An 18,346-nucleotide genomic window follows, 5' to 3' on the forward strand; every position below is an offset into this window, starting at 1 on the left:
TAGATTTAAATGGAAGTACTTCTGTGGGTGAGTGGTCTCCGTTGCCGCTCATCGTAGTGGTGACTAGACCCTAAAGACTGGGAGGTTCGTCGTGGGTTCGCGCCACGGTCGGACAGGCTGGCTGCTTGGAGTTTTCCGGGTTTTCTCCTTGCCTATAACGACTGAATAGGAGGCCAGTTCCCCATAAAAGTCCTCCCGGAAGGCATTTATTTCCCGCGCGTACGTATGGCTGTTCGATAGGAGGCCAGTTCCCCATAAAAGTCCTCCCGGAAGGCATTTATTTCCCGCGCGTACGTATGTCTGTTCGATACAGCCGGCTAATCGGTTGCCTGGCGATCATACACATACATAAGTCTACTCGGAGAAAGAGCCTACATTGAGCTAAACTCTAAATATAAACACCATCGAAAAAGAAAGAAATGGAAGTACTTTCTTATATGTTTGAGTAAAAAATTTACGTTGCTTACAGCTGGATGAAATTGTGTTTCTATTTCTTATCTACACATACATATTGAATGTGTCTATTTGTCTGCTTTTGAACATACACAATAACTATCCACAGGGTTACAAAGAATCGATCCGTAGGAATAATATGGTTGAAAGTGGCATGCGCGTTAGCCGAAATCAGAGTTCGTTACATTGTTACAGTAGGTATGAACAAAACCTCTCCCTACCTCACGAACATTCCAAATTTTTGCACGTGTTTCAAAATGTCTACAACCGATTTTGAATTCTTCCAATTGTATTCACAACGTAACCGAGGTGATTTATAGCTCATCGTTTAGATATAAACAATGTATTGATATAAATATACATAAATACAAGTCAAAATATTTTTAAAACTCAACAAAATGATAATATACATTGTGACATTGTTTACAAAAAATAAAAATCATATAGATAAGTCCGAGGTAACGACCGTCTTCTACGGTTATAAATATATTTATCAGTTTTGTATATATTTTTCTTAATATAATTTGCATATAAATATAAGAGCGTATAGAGCTGAGGAAATTGAGAAGTTGAAAACATTGCAATCGGGTTTTAAAGCAGCTGAAATATTATAATCGTTCTTCGACGTAAGCATTAAATTTTAGTATCCGACTTCAATAGTACAAACATTTCAAAATGACGGTTTGTGCTTTTAAATTATATCTAACAAATTCTTATATTCTCACATTATCATAAAAAATTTTAAATTAAATTTTACATTTCAAAAAATTTGCATGCGTATGTTTATTATTTTTTATTTACATATAATTGAATTTATAAAATATAAATAATTAATAAAGAGAAATGTTTGGATCGTATGTAACATATGATTATCGATTTGAATTTGCATTGAAGTGTTTCATAAATTAATATTTTATAACAGTTAAAAAGTAATATTGTTTTGTTATTATTTAAGAATGATCTATTCTAATTAACGCATATAAGTTGAATAATTTATTATAAGTTGTATAATAAATATTTCTTTATATTTACGTCAGTAAAGTTTCACGAGTTGAAACTTGTTGCATTTAATATTAAAAAATATCTCTGCTCCTCTATTTTATATAATTTATTTAGCACGTATTATAAAGAATATAAATGGAATATTTATTGCCATTGTAAATTCCTATTTTTCTAGCATTTCATTAAGCTGATCATAAAATTAGTCAACTTGCACCTTATTAAACCCAACAACTATCGCAATGCTGGTCGACTTCGGAGTTCTTAGATCAAAACCTGAATATTTTCTTTAAAGCTGTAAAAACATCTTTTTTGCCATTCTCTGTTCTTTATTAAATGAATGAGGAAATTTTAGACTTTTTAAATCGAACACCAATTTAAAAAATTTAGCCGAACAGCGTATGAGTGGTGATATGTATGCCTTACAAATAACGCCAACCAGAACGAAAACTATTATACCCCGGTGTCGAATTCATAACTGAAGAACGAATTGTCTTTCTTTTCTTTACGTGTCCATCTAACACTTAAATAGAGGCCTGTTTGTCGTAGAAAGCTTTTCGTTTAGCTGGGTCCGAGTAGATAAAACATCGAAGTCTATCAGTTGGTCTTGTATTCGAGCACGTTCATCTAAGTATTTCCTGTCTTTTCATGTGGCTAATACGTAAATTAGGATCAGTTTCATATAGGTTGATAACGTTAGCATTCAGGAAAGAATACCTTTACACATCGAAAAAATATTCGACTGTAAGATTTTTAGTGTAATTCACAGAGTGTAAACATTTTACAAATTTTCTGCTTGACTTTTGCCATTCGTTTCGGTAGTAAACTCGATAATGTAATTATGCAATTACATAACCGAGTTTAATAATGTAAGACAAACATGACGTAATCAACGGACAAAATCCAAATCAATAGAACTTATCGTAAATAGAAATTAACGAAAACAGACGTCGAAATCAAGGATGTAAAAATATGGCTTACAGATGTTTTCGGCCATATTCTGACCCCTTGAAGCTGAATTTAAAAGGTCGTGTATATATTTTTATCAGATTCATGAGGCATGATTTGATATTTCGCTGCTGATTTAAAGGTTTGACGGTAAGAAAACATGTTTTCGCCAGAATTTATTTTATTCTTTATATTATAAATAACAGATTTTATTTATTTCAAAAGTTAATAATTATATTTTTGATAAACTTTACATAAACGATTTTGTTTATATAAAGTCTAGAATTAAAATTTAAATTATTTAAACTCGTAATTTGACTGTTTAAATATACATGTTTTGTTGTGTAGCTATAAACCTACACTTTTTTCACTGAAAGCAATAGTAATTCATAGAATTATTATATAATGTTTCATACGTAACTCACGATGTACAAAATACATGATTAGATATTGCGTTCGACGTATTTACTGTCCTGTTGCACGGAGAGATTCAAACAGTAGATAAAATAATTTCATACACCGTATAAGATGTCAAGGGTCAAGATCTGACATACCTTTTGTAGAAACACAGGATGCGAAGATGCAAAAACCCGTATGATTATAGTTTGGCTATAGTGGGTAATATACGAAACACCATTTAGACTAAAACAGAGGAAATTCATGGCATCTAATTATAGATTTTCTTATATCCAATACATTCACTGATTTTTCCGTGTATATTTGCTAGTCAATCAGACTACAGATGGCAATGAAAATCAAATCAACAAAACAATATGATCGAGAAATCTCCTAGTCCAGTTTATTAGCGCGTGAGATATATTATAATTTGTAAAAGGAATCTCCAATGTTTTTCTGAGAACGTATTTCATTTGCCAGTAGATTTGTTCAAAACATACATAGAAGCAAAAGTAGAAAATATCCATGTGAAAACTTCGTAATATGTTTAAAATTCATTTCTGGCAGAGATTTTGAAGAATTTAAAAAACACTCTTCTTATTTTCCGGCTGTTATGTATAACAGAGGAAAAGTATGACAATCAGTCAAAAATGAGCAGCCAAGATTTTTATATTTTTGGACTATGGGAACACAAAACGTCGAGAAATACAAAAAAAGTTTGGGAGTTTTTTCTGTATGTACGAATGTTTGTATGTGTGGCACGATTCTGTTTATCCTGTTTGAAACTTAATAGAGAGGTTGCGACCGAAGCTTTCAACGTTCCAAACGCCATTGTCGAACTTCTAGACTCACAGGAAGGCAACACTGAACGTTTGACGTACACGTTTACGCGTTGAAAACTTCGGCCGCAACCTCTCTAATAACTAATAGCTTTTTGTTGAAAATTTATGAAATTTTGCAGAGAGATTTGATTATTAGGGGTGTTGATGCTGTTAAATTTTGGTGGCAGGGATGTTGATGTTAACGGAACCATCTTTAATGCCACCATGGTTGAATTAGACAGGCCTGTATCTACACTCCCACATCCTGCCTTAAGGAAGGGACTCTCTCCTCGTGTTACTTCTACAGAGATTGAAGCTTTTACAGATGGATCCAAGTCAACGGACGGCACGGCAAGTGCCTTTGTGATCTTTCAGGCCGGTGAGGAGGTATACAATGATTCCTTTGCTCTACACCCGGAATGCTCTGTCTTCCAAGCTGAGATCTTCGCTGTATTGATGGCAATCAACTGGTGCAACTCTAACATTGTGAACAAACTGATAAACATCTTCACAGACAGTGCTGCGACTGTTGCTGTTTTGGGGAATAAGGATAATACTCACCCTGTTGCGAACGACATCTTCGCTGCAGCTTCTACGTCTCTTAACAAGTATGCCATCAATTGGATCAAAGGACACAGCGGCATTCCAGGTAATGAAAGGGCTGACTTTCTGGCGCGAAACGTAACGACTAATCCTGATACTCCTCCCGCCTACAATCTCATTCCTAAGTCAAGACTAAAATACCTTCTCTGGGACAATGCTTTGGAAACCTGGCAAATGGATTGGGACGAGATCCCACAACAACATATAACAAGACGTTTTATCCCAAAGGTGAAGGAACGTGTTCACAGCAAATGGATTCAGCCCACACATGATTTAGCCCAATTTTTGACAGAACACGGGCGCTTTCGTGTTTACCTGAAAAGGTTTCACCACTCTAATTCTGACTGCTGTCAGCTGTGTGGGGTGCGGGACGGTGTCATGCACTATTTATACAACTGCCCTATGCTGGATGACATCAGGTATCAGTGCATGCAGCATGCCAATAGGAACAATATTGACTGGCCAGTAAAGCCTGATTTTTTCTTAAAAAACAACAGCAACTTTAACTTGTTAAAGGAATTTGTTTCACTCTACTCTATTAGATGTGGGATCCGTTGACTTGGTCTCTTGTGATCTGATTCACTCTAGCCTTGATGCCAATGTATATTCACACCTTGCTCTGCTATAACAGCATGTAGACCTTCATGTACAGAAATGTTACTTTAGTTATAGTATAGACTACTTTTATTTTTATTCTTTTATTTTTTAATCTTTTGTATTTATTTTATTTTATTTTACTTTCCCTTTTCTCTGCCATTATATTATTGTATCCCTTCTATGACTAACAGCATGTATCTAAAATCTATTTTTCTGTATTTTTGCCTGGTTGTGCTCAGCGGTGCCAGACAATAAAGATTATTTTGACTGACTGACTGACTGTTAAATTTTGGTAATTAAAAGTCGAAGTGGTGAAGAGGTAAAGAGGGTGATTTGTATATCCAGTAGAGTCGGATTTAATGACAATTTTACACGTTATTAGCATATACAATGTTTTATAAAACCCGTCCCAACACTGAAAGTTAAGCTTATTGCCATTTTATAATAGGTAAAATTATAATAAGTTTTATAAATGAATTTATCGTAACAGATGGCGCAACAAAATTTTACTGGTAAAGTCAAGCAACTCGTTGTTAAATGTTTAAAATAAGTTTTGTATAAAATCATTCGCAGCAAGATCTATTAAATCTATCTGAGTTTTCAAAAGTTTACATACACAACTCGGTATAAACAAGTTATGCCGGACCAGATAAATATGTTTCTGTTGCCTAATATTCGAGAAAACTCGCATACAAAAGCAATAATTTATTAAATAGCACGTTGGCCAGGACGAGATTAATATCTAAAAAATAGAAGACACTATAAACGTCTTCATTACTTCCTGTCACACTCCTTAAGAACAAAACTGTTTTTCACAGTAGAGTCGACCTTTTATTAGAGTATATGTATTGAAAAACATTTCAGGGAGCAGTTTTATTTTCGAGTTGTGTGGAAGGACGTATTGAATATGTTTATAGTGTTTTCTATTTTTTAAACAAATTATTAATTTATCTGTTATTAATGAATGTGTGAAATCCGCGAATCTGAACGCAGTTGTCGAAAAAAGAAATGTAAACAACTCCCATAGAAAAAAAAGCTCCTTGTGAGAATTAGATCCAAGGTCACCGTTTGCGATAACAATTATATGGGAAAGTTGACACATAGCTGTCAAGAATGCACCGTTATTGTCAACAGTTGACGATCATGTGACTGCTTTCCCACAACAATCGAATAAAAGCTCGAGCCACCGGAGGCTCGGGGCGCTAGAAAGAAAGTTATACTTGTCAATGTGTGCATTTCTTCTCCCAGACCTCCATAGAACGAACTCAAACGGACGAAAAGAGAAGACAGACCACGGCTTCTAACTTCCATTCTTATCGCCATACTACAGTTATACGCCGGACTACGATTCCTACGAACAATTCGACGCATGCCATTCGTTCCTCATAGAGGTATTTTTATTAGAGCATTGTGAACTCTCTCTCGCTCAGAGAATAGGCTGAGCCCCTCGGTATATTTATCTCATATTTAATCGCATTTAACCGACTTTGTTAACTTTAGATTTTGATAAATGCTTTGTTTATTTGTTAAACCTCTCTCCTGTTTTTGAAAGGACGCCTGCCGACTCGCTCGCCTCCCTCGCCACTCGATTAAAAAGCCATCCGAAACGACAACGTAAGCGGTCCTCGAAGACTGCTGCCGAGTAAGTGGTCAGATGGATTAACCCTTGGCTTAAGGTATCTCACAAATGTATTCAGCAATTATCTGATCTTTTTAATCAAGGTCGTTTACCAAAGATAATAATGTCATGTGCGATATTTTTTGAATGAAGTAATTCAGAAATGTCTTCATTAGGCCAACAGACATTATATGAGGCCCCTGCCTACCGTTAATTGGCAATCAGACACACAAAATAATTATTTTTAAGTTACTTTTTGTATTTCTATAATTGTCATTGTAAAAAAATTTACCTCAATCTATTTTAACTGCAGTAGTAAGAAAACACCTCGCAAGAGGGCAATATCGTCGCTTTGATTTTTTGATTGCGTGTATATGAACAACTCTCTGCATTTTTATTTACCTACAAAAAGTTGCCACTTACTGATCGAGCAGAACCGATTCGTGGACCGATAAAGGTAAAAAGAATTATAATTTTCACATTGTTTTACTTCGAACTTCGACGGATCAAGTAAACAATTAATTTAGGCCGCACGTGCTTAATTTTAATTATTCGCTCGGAATTAATCTAAATATTAGCAATTTTATATTTATTTTTCTATGAATTTGTTTTAGTTTAAGTTTAAAAGGATTATTTACTATTGTTTAATATTTATATGTATATGTTACCGCTAAAGCTCGAAATCCGTTAATGTGCGCATTACCTAGCTAATCTGCGGATTAACTAGGGTGATCCGTTAAAGCTGCGAAAATTATTCCATTTCTCAAATTACCTAGGTAATGTTCAGATTATCTAGGTAATCTGCAAATTACATACTAGGCACTCGGTAAAGTGAAAATAAGATTTTTGCTGGAACAACAGCAACGTTTCTGTACGCTTAAATTAACATAATGTTATTTATTTAATTTTCAATATCTAAAGAATCAAGTTAATACAATCAACAAATTAGTTGATTGAATCAATCATCAATCAATTAAAAAAACTTTAATACAAAAATCAAACGGTTTAAAATATTACTACAATTAGGGAAATGAATTTGCAAAACATATGATAAAATTGTACTTACTTATTAGTGCAATCTAAAGATTGGTGACACTTTGAATTACGTAGCAATTGGTTTTTGCGACAAGCACGCCTATTTGTGGTACATTTAGATTTGCAGTCACATTTTCTGAAACCCTGCCCAGTACCAAGGGATTGTTTTATTGCTGTTTGACGTAAAGATATTTCTACAGCAGGGACATCCATCTTCTTTCGTTAAAAATCTCTCTTTGCAAACACTGAATTCAGATTTTGCATACAATTGTTTTAAAATACCTGTTTTAGTATCAAGTTTATAAAAGCCATCCTCTGTTTTACTAAGAACCACAGCTAAAATTGAACGTGCATCAGTTTTTGCTCTGTCTTCTTCGGGTACTTTAATTCTCACAGCGAAACCTTCATCGACGTTTGGGTGCTTTGCATTAGAAACTGCTAACATTTTCTTTGCTTGCTTTTCTAAACATTTCTTGGCTTCATCACGCTGTATTTTCTGATCCATATTCTTTTTACAGATGATGCACAATACATTCTTACCATACCCTTCCTCTTTAGGATCTACTTCACCACAAACTGCGTGAACAAACATATTACACGATTTACACTTGTGAGCACTTGATGCTGCTTTTGAGCAAACAATACAGACTATGTCTTGTATAGTGCTCTTTACAGGCTCCGTACGAAACTGTGATGGCGATTCTGCTGAAGTTGAGAGTAACTCAGTGATGACTTCTTCAACTTGCAGAGGCGATTCCTTGGAGGTGCAGGGTAACTGAATATTCTTCGTGACTGCATCATCAATCAACGGTATAGAAGGCAGTTTAAGATTACTATCGGTAAATTCTTGTATTTCTATAGGTGATTCTGTAGAAGCGGGGGATAACGGAATGTCCTCTTGAGTAAGATTTGACTGTGATCTCATAATCACAGTCTCTTGTGAATCTTCTAATTTTTCAAGGTCTTCTTCAGTTTTTATCGAATGTCAAACAATTCTCCGGCATGGACAAACTTTTTCAAACCTTTCTCGCGCATCTGACAACGGCTCAATGAGTTTTTCACAGCCTCGTACAGTCAACACATCACACCTTTGAATTATTTGATAATCTCGAGATGATTCTTTCTTCTTGGAAACTTTTATTTGCTTTACATCTTCAATTATGGAATCATACTTTGGTTTGTTATTAAAACACTACGTATTATATTTTAAATCTTCGCTAAAGAGGTTTGCGAAGAATCTTTTCTTGATTTTACTCACCAATTCGGTGCTTGCTTGCATTCTAGGATTTAAATTTATCTACGTAAAAAGAAGGAGTGGGGAAAGGAAGTGAAAGAAACAAACTTTTGAACTTTAACGATACGGAAGCCGTTAATGTGCAGATTACCTAGATACTCTGCAAATTACCTAGGTAATTTGAGAAATTGAACAATTTTCGCAGCTTTAACGGATCACCCTAGTTAATCTGCAGATTAGCTAGGTAATGTACACATTAACGGATTTCGAGCTTTAGCGGTAACATATACATTAAAATTTCATCACATGTAAACTCCCTGCACGTGTTTACTCTATTGTCAATTCCATAAAAATACGCTCCATTTTTCAAGGCACTTGTTCAGGTCTCGCAATTTATTCCGGTGTCATATATATATATATATATATTATATTTTTTCGTTTAACATTAAACATTAGACTGACATCAGCCTTTGATCGGCATTCTCACCCGTAACACTTCGTGGTGATTAATGCTTTTCTGTATTTCATACACCCTAATTACTTTCAAACATAGCACCAAACGCAAGAGTGGTTTTGACGGACCAAAGAAAGCCTTAAAATTCTTAATTTAAAAGAAAAACTTAAACTTTTACATTTAGTAAAAAGAGAAAAAGTTTGATTCACACTATTATGCTATTTATTGACAATAAAGCGCTTATTTGCATTATTCGCATAAAAAATCGTGATAGGTATGTTACAATTAAAAGGACTTATAATTAATAAAAGATTACTATTTTACGTGAATTGCCGTTTTAAGCAAAAGTCTTGAAACGTATGTTTTACTATCATTTACAAAATTAGTATGAATACCAATACAGATGATAAACAGGCTTAAAGAGATAACGAGTAGAATACACGAAATGTTGGTCAGCGTCGAAGATCTCTGTACATACGTATATACAGTGTAAACAAATACAAACTTCGAATGGATCTGTATCATATATCTGATCATTCAGATATATTCAGAGTTATTCTTAGATAAGTTATTATACTCTTTTGAATATTAATAATATTGCGATACAATACATCAGGAAATGATATATTATCTCGATACTGTTAGCCTTATAGTGGTATTCGAATGCCACACAATCTCTCCTATCGATGCTGTCACTTGATATTTACTTTTCTATCAAAAATTTAACTTCTCTCTTGATAAGCAGTCGTAAAAATAGTAGCGCACCATTATCAGAGATATATTTCGATAGAGAAACTAAAGTTTTTTTTTTCTTCTATATAAATATCTTGTTTATCTGACTCGACTTTACTATAAATTTCAGTCAAGTATGGAAGGATCAGCTGAAGATTACGATAAAGTACCAAGAAACGTAGTACATCTCTATATAAGATCATGTCTGGATTTCCAGTTTTCAACCATGGAATGGTTTGACGACGATATTATGTTGGATATTGGATGTGGTCCAGGAAGCGTTACCAAAGACATTCTCTTACCAAAATGCCCAAAATTGAAAAAACTCGTTGCTATCGACGTAGATCCTAGTAGCATCGAGTATGCCCGAAAGACCAATTTTGCCGATAAAATAGAATATAAAACACAAGATATTATAAAAGGGTGAGTCACTATTAACATTAATTTTACAAAAACAACAGGGCGTTAAATACAGTTGACCCCCCTATAAAACGGGTTCCTATAATTACGATTCCTATAAAACTGCGAAAAAATTGCGACGGTATTTGTAAAAAACGATAAAAACACTTCTATAATTACGTAAAACGCCATCGGGCAGCCGAACTACCATCCTGCGCCACGCTACGGAGAGATTACTATCGTCTGTACAGTATTATATATAAATTAGGTACTGTACATATAATTATATATTAATTATATATAAATTAGGTACTGTATATATAATTATATATTAACTTATTGTAACTTTGTTATAATTAAATATATAATTTCCGCCGTCTAGCGTGGCGCCACGCTACGGAGATTTTTACGCTAACTATCGTCTGTACAGTATGTAAATTAGGTACCGTAAGTCTAATACAGTACTGTAATTTTATACATTTCTTGTGAAAGAAACATTTCTTATTTAACGGCGATAAAAATTATTTATATTAATGATGTCTCCAAAGTTCAGCGAAGTTTTCGCAGAAAAATAACATCAGAAATCGCGGCCGCAGTTTGCTGCGCTGATCCGCGACGAAAACAAGCTTGAGCAACAGCGATGACGAATGGTGCACATTCGGTAAGTAATCCTACAATTTTTTGTTTATAGCGTGGTTTATACAAATTATTTCCAAAAAATATATACGTATTTTGGAAATGTTGAGTGGGATTAGTCTAGAATCGATTAATTTTATGAAAGAAAACCTTTCAAACAGCCGTAGTCCATAAACTTCACACGTGTCGGGCTGTGATTGGCAAAGACTCGTAAGAAATGGGATTCATAATGAACGAAACGTATCTACCGCTTTATAGGGGGGGGTCGACTGTAATTGCGATAACTTTAACTTTAAAAGGCATATTTATAAAATTATAATAAGAAATGCCACAAGGATAATAACCCCAATTAAAAAACCCACGAATTAAAAAATAATAACAAAAATACAACTAAAACTTTACATTGTTAGTAGGCTATAACTGCAGTATTTTCTTATAACATAACTTATACTTTTGAAAATTGAGTTAAAATTAATTATGCACTGTACTTCAAAAATGGTTTTCAATGTGATTTCAGCACACACACACTCAAACACACACACATATCCAATTCAACGAAATTCTTCTTTGTTTTGCTTTTCTAGTACGGCAATGTACAGATGAATTTTATATAAAATTTATCTATTCTGTATGATACAACACGAAATACATAACAATATCCTTTTGTTTTCGGTATGGCTAAGTATACAACAATATTTCTTTAATTAGAAATTGTGCATAATACAATTAATTAATTACTTGTTATTTTTAGCATGGATTTGGAAAAAAATAGAAAATACGATAAAATTGTATCATTTTTCGCCTTTCAACTTATATCTGATTTCAAAAAATTATTTCCTGTTATTTCCTCGATTCTGAAACCTGGAGGGTTTTTTTTCTTTATTATTGTTACAAAATCTCACATGTTTACATTCATGCGTGAATTGGAGGCCATCAAAGAGTGGTCGAAGTACATCAAGGTATGGAAATTTTTCTTTCATTTTATATTCAACATGAATGAAAATAAAACTTAATTGCAGACCGAGGAGTTGCTTTCCTTAATTCCGCCGACTGCAAATTGGGAGGATGCAGAAAGTGAGTTTAAAACATTTGTTTCCGAGTTTGAATTGCGAGTGACAAACAGTAAATGCGATGTTATAACTATGCCATTTGTTGATAAAAAGCAGTTTTTGGGTAAATATGTCATTATTATAACATTGATAATGTATTTAACTTACTTTATTAAATTGTAATTTTTATGAAATTACAAATGCAAGTAATTTTTTAATTAACTTAAAATGTTTATCTGTTTAAAAACTGCAATGTAGCACAGTAATCAACACATGGCATAACTCATTCATTTATTCAAGCTTTTGTTGATTATAATAAAAAATACCTCAGAAGAACTTAGTTTTTAGTTTAACTTGAATATTAGACTATATTCCAAATTTATCCTTACATACTCATTTACTTAGGTTTTCTTAAGTATCTGGAAAAGCCTCTTATGAGCTTCTAGCACATTTTCCTTATTTAATATTTATATCGATACTGATTTATATAAATTTTATATTATTAAACTTGTCATTTTTATTAACTCTTTGTATTTATATATTATTATTAATAATCCTTACCGAAGTAACTAGACTTCTCTTTCTTAATTTCGTTCTTTCAGCTCTTCGATTCTAGAGTCGTTTCCATTCTATGATGATTTACATAACTATGTGGTTTCCGGTAGGCAGGATTTAATTATGTTACTTATTTCTTTTAAATACCATTCCAAAATATTTTAAATTTTTTCTTTTTTATTTTCAAAAATTCTCCTTTTTTTCAAATAATTTTTCTTTTCAAATTCTTTTATAATATTTTTAGCCAATTCTCGTTAATTTTTAAACTTAAATTTTTATTTATACAATGTTTATTTTTTATAATTTCTATACTCTCTTTAAATTTTCTGTGATAAGTTTCTTTTTCTTTATGTAGGATTTTTACATTATTTTGGTCAATATTACAATTATTCAACGTGCAATGTTCGAGAAAGGCTGAATTAATTCTATTATGTTTTAGATCTGCTATATGTTCTTTTAGTCTAACTTCCATTTTTCTCTTCGTTTCTCCTATGTAATATTTTTTATTTTCACATGTACATGGAATTTGGTATACTACGTTTTTAGTATCTTTCACTTGTTGTCTTCCTGTTGATCTAGTTGTATTATTATTATTTAATCTGGCAAAAAAAATTTTATATTTCGGGGCAAGTTTTACATTAGTATGTCTTATTTCTTTACTAATTTTTTCATATAAACCTTTTATATAAGGAAATGGAATATATTTCATTTTATTGTCATTTGAAATTTTTCCATTATCTATTTCATGCTTTTCAGGATTCTTTTTATTATTTACGTTGTTGATTTTTTCTTCCCAGTTTGTAAGTAACCTGTTGGGTTAAAATGTTTACTTAATATCGGCCCATTTCTAAATATGTATTTATTCTTTCGTAATTTACGTGTGACAAATAAACTAACTTTAAAGTAAGTCAGTGAGAAAAACTAACGATTAACCTTCTTTCACTGTTTACTCTTTGTTTGATATTTGTTTAAAGTAAAAGATCCTGACATATAGAAAGCGGTATAATATCAAACGTTTGTCTGTAGATCTGTTTGTAAATGCCAGTGTTTTCGATAGTTTATAAAATTGATGCTGCCAAAATGGCTCTGTCTACTCTTTTTCTATATAGAATTCGTTAAGGAAAACTTATAAACATCTTACTTCATTTATAATTCATTTAAATTATTTTCAGATTTTTTATGGCCATATTGCCTAAAGCCGTGTTTAAGAATATGGAACCAGACGTCAAACGCCGTCTTTGGAAAGTGGCCGAACCAATTGCTCTCAGATCTTTTTTCCAAGGTAAAAATGGCGAGGGTGTACATTCTTACGAAGTTTTGCAAGTTTCGGGATATAAGGAAGTGTAGTAATTAATTATCTTCATTACTTTACAACATGTCAATAATTGGATTTGTTTTATGAAATATGTTACAAACCAATAAAGATAATTTTAAATTTAACAGTTTTAATGATTCAATTTTTATTAAATTATTTACACAATTACTTAAATTAATTATTTGAAACTGTGACGAGACAGCCGAATATTGTTTTATCAATATAAATAATTCTTTTAGGAAATTCAGGAATAAATGAATTAATCACTTTAAAAATAATGAAAGTAATTTATAAATGATCAGTTTTCTGCAATTATACTAAACATTTATCATGCCAATAGTATAGCACAACATCAGGGACGTGCACGTTATATTTCTTCTCTTGAGTAAAAGTTGTGATTCCATAAATCTAATGGCCAACATAACGCACTGCAAAGCTCAGTCGCCTTTCCATACGGGAGATTGTCAATTTTGCTGTGCCTGTATTTTAATGTTCGCATGATTTGCAGACTTGCAGAATATATCTAATTGATTCTAGTGTAACAGACATCTGTAGTGAAAATGTAACCTGAATAGATGTCATACCAAAGGATGTAGCTGTTCTCAATATTGCCCTGTCATCTATGGAAGAAAGATTTTTGGCCTACCACAGCGTTTAGCTTTGCCATTCAGATTGTCAGTATACTTTATGTAATTGTGAAGTATCATTTTTGATCCTCTTAGTAGGTCTGCAATGACACGTTCAGATTTCCCACAGTGTGAATGCATGCATCTTGCCTTTTTTTATCTGTTAATGTTTTACCAGATTCTATTTTTACTGAAGATTAAAAACACACAACACGTACATAACTAAATTAGATTTCAAAGCCTTTTGTAACATAATTGTATTTAGAATCTTGTAAAATATCAATTTTTGATCCTGATCTCAAACTTTTTCCAAACATCTTGTAAGCAATAATTTGTTGTATTTGAATTTCTTATATAAGACTTCATTGAATACTTCATCTTTGAATTGTGGTTATTTCAATACCTGAACAACATCATATTTACAGAAGATCACTTAGTTTAATGGGAATATTGAAACCCCAGTGATTTTAAGCTGTTTTCCAATAAAACCCTTAAGTACTGTATTCGAAACAACTGTTAAGTATTCTAATTCTGTTTGTATTCTCTTGTAATACCTTGTTTTTATATTTTATGTAAAACTTGTTCAGTTATCTAAATACTTGCTTTATCTCGTGTATCGCCGACAACTTATGGACGACCTTATCAATAAAGTAATCAAAAATTCATTTAAGTTTATGATTTTTATCAACTTTTGTTTCAACTACAAACCGTTCTTTCCGTTTGCGTATTATCATCCACTTCGACCTTAAATTTTTCTTTAAAGCAATTTATATACATATAACTAACACCCTATTCTTGCCGAGAAATATAAATTTATTCCAAACAAACGTTTTCAACCTGATTTACAGGCCATCGTCAGGTTTATAACCAAATTCGAATTAAAGGATTCCATTAATGGAATACAAAATTAAAAATTCAAAATTAACTAAGCAACGGAATAAGATAAAATAAAATTAAAATATTGAATATCCAACGGAATAACATAAAACAAAAATATAAAAATATAAAAATGTACATAGAAGTATTAATACAATTATTACGACTGGTTAGAGCTCTTATTAAACTTCTTAACTATAAACTTCCATGCAGAGGGAAGACTTTCTGCATCCCTCGCATTTAAACAGCCTTCCTGTATTTTACTCCTATAAATCTGCAACTTTTCTGCTGTCAACGCCAAAGATGGAGAAGATAAAGGTTTTATGATGGCTGCTTCATTCCATTTGACTACAGATCCTGGTGTTTGCGCCATTTTTAACAAAATCGTTGCATTAGATTCCTTTCTGATATTATAACTATGTTCCTTAATTTTAAGTCCTAAACTCCTGGTGGTTACTTCAATGTAGTCTTTTTTAACGCCCAATTGCATATTCTCATAAGGTATTCTATAAACCCCTGCTTTCTCTTCTGACTTTATATCATCCTTATTATTCCTGAGGATTTTGTATAAATTACGGGCCCATTTTGTAAGCATCCTCGAACCTTTTCTGCGAGCAATCTTTTTCATAACAGTATTCATACTTTCATTATATGTAAATTTTACGATTCTAGTGGGAGCATTTTTAAAAGACCCTTTCTTGATGTTCGCTTTATACTTCCTGACTATTCCCAGAATTGCGCTTTTTCGGTAACCTAGGGTCTTGGCGACGCTTATTATTCTATTTATTTCTTTATTCCTGTCTAGTATTGTTTCATAATATAAAAATGCTCTTCTTATTAAAGCTCTGAAGGCTACAATTTTATATTTATACGGACCCTTGGATTGGGAGGAAATATACAATAGGCTGTGGGATGGTTTAATGAAAACGCTAGTGGACAGATGGCCTTTTTGAATTTAATACCGATGTCTAGAAAATGCAGATCCAAGGAACTCTTCTGCTCCAATCTTAAAGTAAGGCCATCATTGTTATCATTAATCTTATCTAAAAAATCTTTAATCCTGCTGTTATTTCTCCATAATATAAGTAGGTCATTAACGTATCTGCTAAAATACATGACATCCTCCTTAAAACCAAGAAAAATTCTTCTAAAACCGTGCTAGTAATTATTAGTAGTGATTCAAACACAAATTATTTATTGTATTTATTTTCAGGCATTTGCCAAGTTTTATCATCAAATTTTATTTAGTTAATACGTGTTGATATTATTTACACACGTTTCGGGCATTCATTGCCCTTCCTCAGTCAACTAAAAACAAAAGTTCATAAGTTACAACATTATAAAATTATAAACAACAAACATATTAGGTATTGTTTCTTTAAAAACATACCTTTTAAATTATAGGTTATTGAGATATTAAAACCACAAATTTCCATTGCCCATTTTACTTGTTATCATGGAATTACAAAATTTTTTGGCTTTTAACACTTTTTTTCTAAAAAAACATTCGGTTTCGTATTATCTAAAATATTTTAAAAACTTTTTATATGAATTTTCTCTTATACATTTACATGATAACAATACAATAAATTACGTACCTAATTGTCTGTTTTGCACTGTTATAAAATTTAAACAATTTCAAATTTTTCTTACACATTTACTATTAATTTTACAACAATACTAAAATTTACATATTTGTCTTTCATCAGAACCAAGCAATTCCCGTTTTACAAACATATTAGGATAACCTCTCCTCCCCCTTTTTCTTTCCCCTAGTTAAGAGTTCCACTGGTTACTATAGTCATATGAATAGTAGGCCACCTTGTGGCAACATTACTTTCCTACATAAAATATTTTCTATCTTAAAATGCTTTTTTTTTATAAAAATTTTTTTACATATTAATTATTTCAAGAAAATACCTTTTTACATACATTATTTTTCTGAAAATTTTTAAGTATTATAAGATATTTAGCCTGTTTTCGTTAATTTTAGTACTTAGATTTTTATTTATGCATTTTTTGCTTTTGATAATTTCTACGCTTTCTATAAACTTTCTACTATATGTTTCCTTTTCTTTGTGGAGTATTTGTATATTATCTTTATCTATTGTACAGTCATTCATGCTGCAATGATCATAAAAGACAGAATTTAGTCTATTGTATTTCAGATCCGCTATATGTTTTTTTAATGTAGTTTTTGACTTCCTTTTTGTTTCTCCTATATAACATTTATTATTGCTACAAGTACAATGAATTTTATACACGACATTCTTAGTTTCAGTTGGTGGTTGTTGATTTTTCTCGTTGTCGAACTGTTCTAATCTTGTATACATTTTTTGGTATGACGGTGCTAACTTAAAGTGCATATTGCTTATTTCATTATCAATTTGTTTGTGTAGTTTTTTAAAATATGAAAATCCAATATACTTAATGCAATTTTTTTTATTATCTTGTGGTGTTTTAGGATTATTTATCTTAAGTTTCCATTTTTTTACTAGTTTTTGTGGGTAGCCTGCCAGGAGAAACTTTTTTTTTAATTCGGTTAAATCTGCAGATATATGTATTTCTTGACTTGTTCTGTTTTTTTTTTATTTTAGAATATTCCATTTTAAATACGTTATATAAAAGACAAATATGTAAATTTTAGTATTGTTGTAAAATTAATAGTAAATGTATAAGAAAAATTTGATATTGTTTAAATTTTATAACAGTGCAAAACAGATTATTAGGTACGTAATTTATTGTATTGTTATCATGTAAATGTATAAGAGAAAATTCATATAAAAAGTTTTTAAAATATTTTAAATAATACGAAACCGAATGTTTTTTAGAAAAAAGAGTGTTAAGGGCCAAAATATTTTGTAGTTCCATGATAACAAGTAAAATGCGCAATGGAAATTTGTGGTTTTAATATCTCAATAACCTGTAATTTAAAAGGTATGTTTTTAAAGAAACAATACCTAATATGTTTGTTGTTTATAATTTTATAATGTTGTAACT

General features: G+C 31.7%; 2 protein-coding genes across 6 annotated transcripts in view; both read left to right on the forward strand.

The window, feature by feature from the left end:
- The window catches only part of LOC111629732 (malonyl-[acyl-carrier protein] O-methyltransferase-like), a 40,707-nt gene that overhangs the window by 2,922 nt on the left and 19,439 nt on the right, over nt 1-18,346 (forward strand). The window contains exons 1-5 of one of the 5 annotated variants that reach the window (XM_023373634.1): nt 2,410-2,550; nt 10,021-10,313; nt 11,677-11,884; nt 11,945-12,098; nt 13,702-13,922. In XM_023373634.1, the coding sequence (XP_023229402.1) occupies nt 10,027-10,313; nt 11,677-11,884; nt 11,945-12,098; nt 13,702-13,883 (831 nt within the window). In that variant the 5' untranslated portion in view covers nt 2,410-2,550; nt 10,021-10,026 and the 3' untranslated portion in view covers nt 13,884-13,922. Of the gene's footprint in view, nt 1-2,409; nt 2,551-5,315; nt 6,893-10,020; nt 10,314-11,676; nt 11,885-11,944; nt 12,099-13,701; nt 13,923-18,346 lie in introns of those variants that run through there. The other 4 variants (XM_023373632.1, XM_023373637.1, XM_023373633.1 and 1 more) reach the window with 4 other exon arrangements.
- On the forward strand, nt 3,843-4,778 carry LOC111629753. Its single transcript, XM_023373659.1, has one exon. The coding sequence runs from the start codon at nt 3,843-3,845 to the stop codon at nt 4,776-4,778; it is 936 nt and encodes a 311-aa protein (XP_023229427.1).

This window comes from Centruroides sculpturatus, unplaced genomic scaffold, assembly GCF_000671375.1.
Source record: "Centruroides sculpturatus isolate CEXI.00-Female unplaced genomic scaffold, Cexi_2.0 scaffold482, whole genome shotgun sequence".
NCBI lineage: Eukaryota > Metazoa > Arthropoda > Arachnida > Scorpiones > Buthidae > Centruroides > Centruroides sculpturatus.

Coding starts and splice junctions, on each gene's coding strand:
- LOC111629753 (XM_023373659.1), top strand. CDS start 3,843: ATGGTTGAATTAGACAGGCCTGTATCTACACTCCCACATCCTGCCTTA.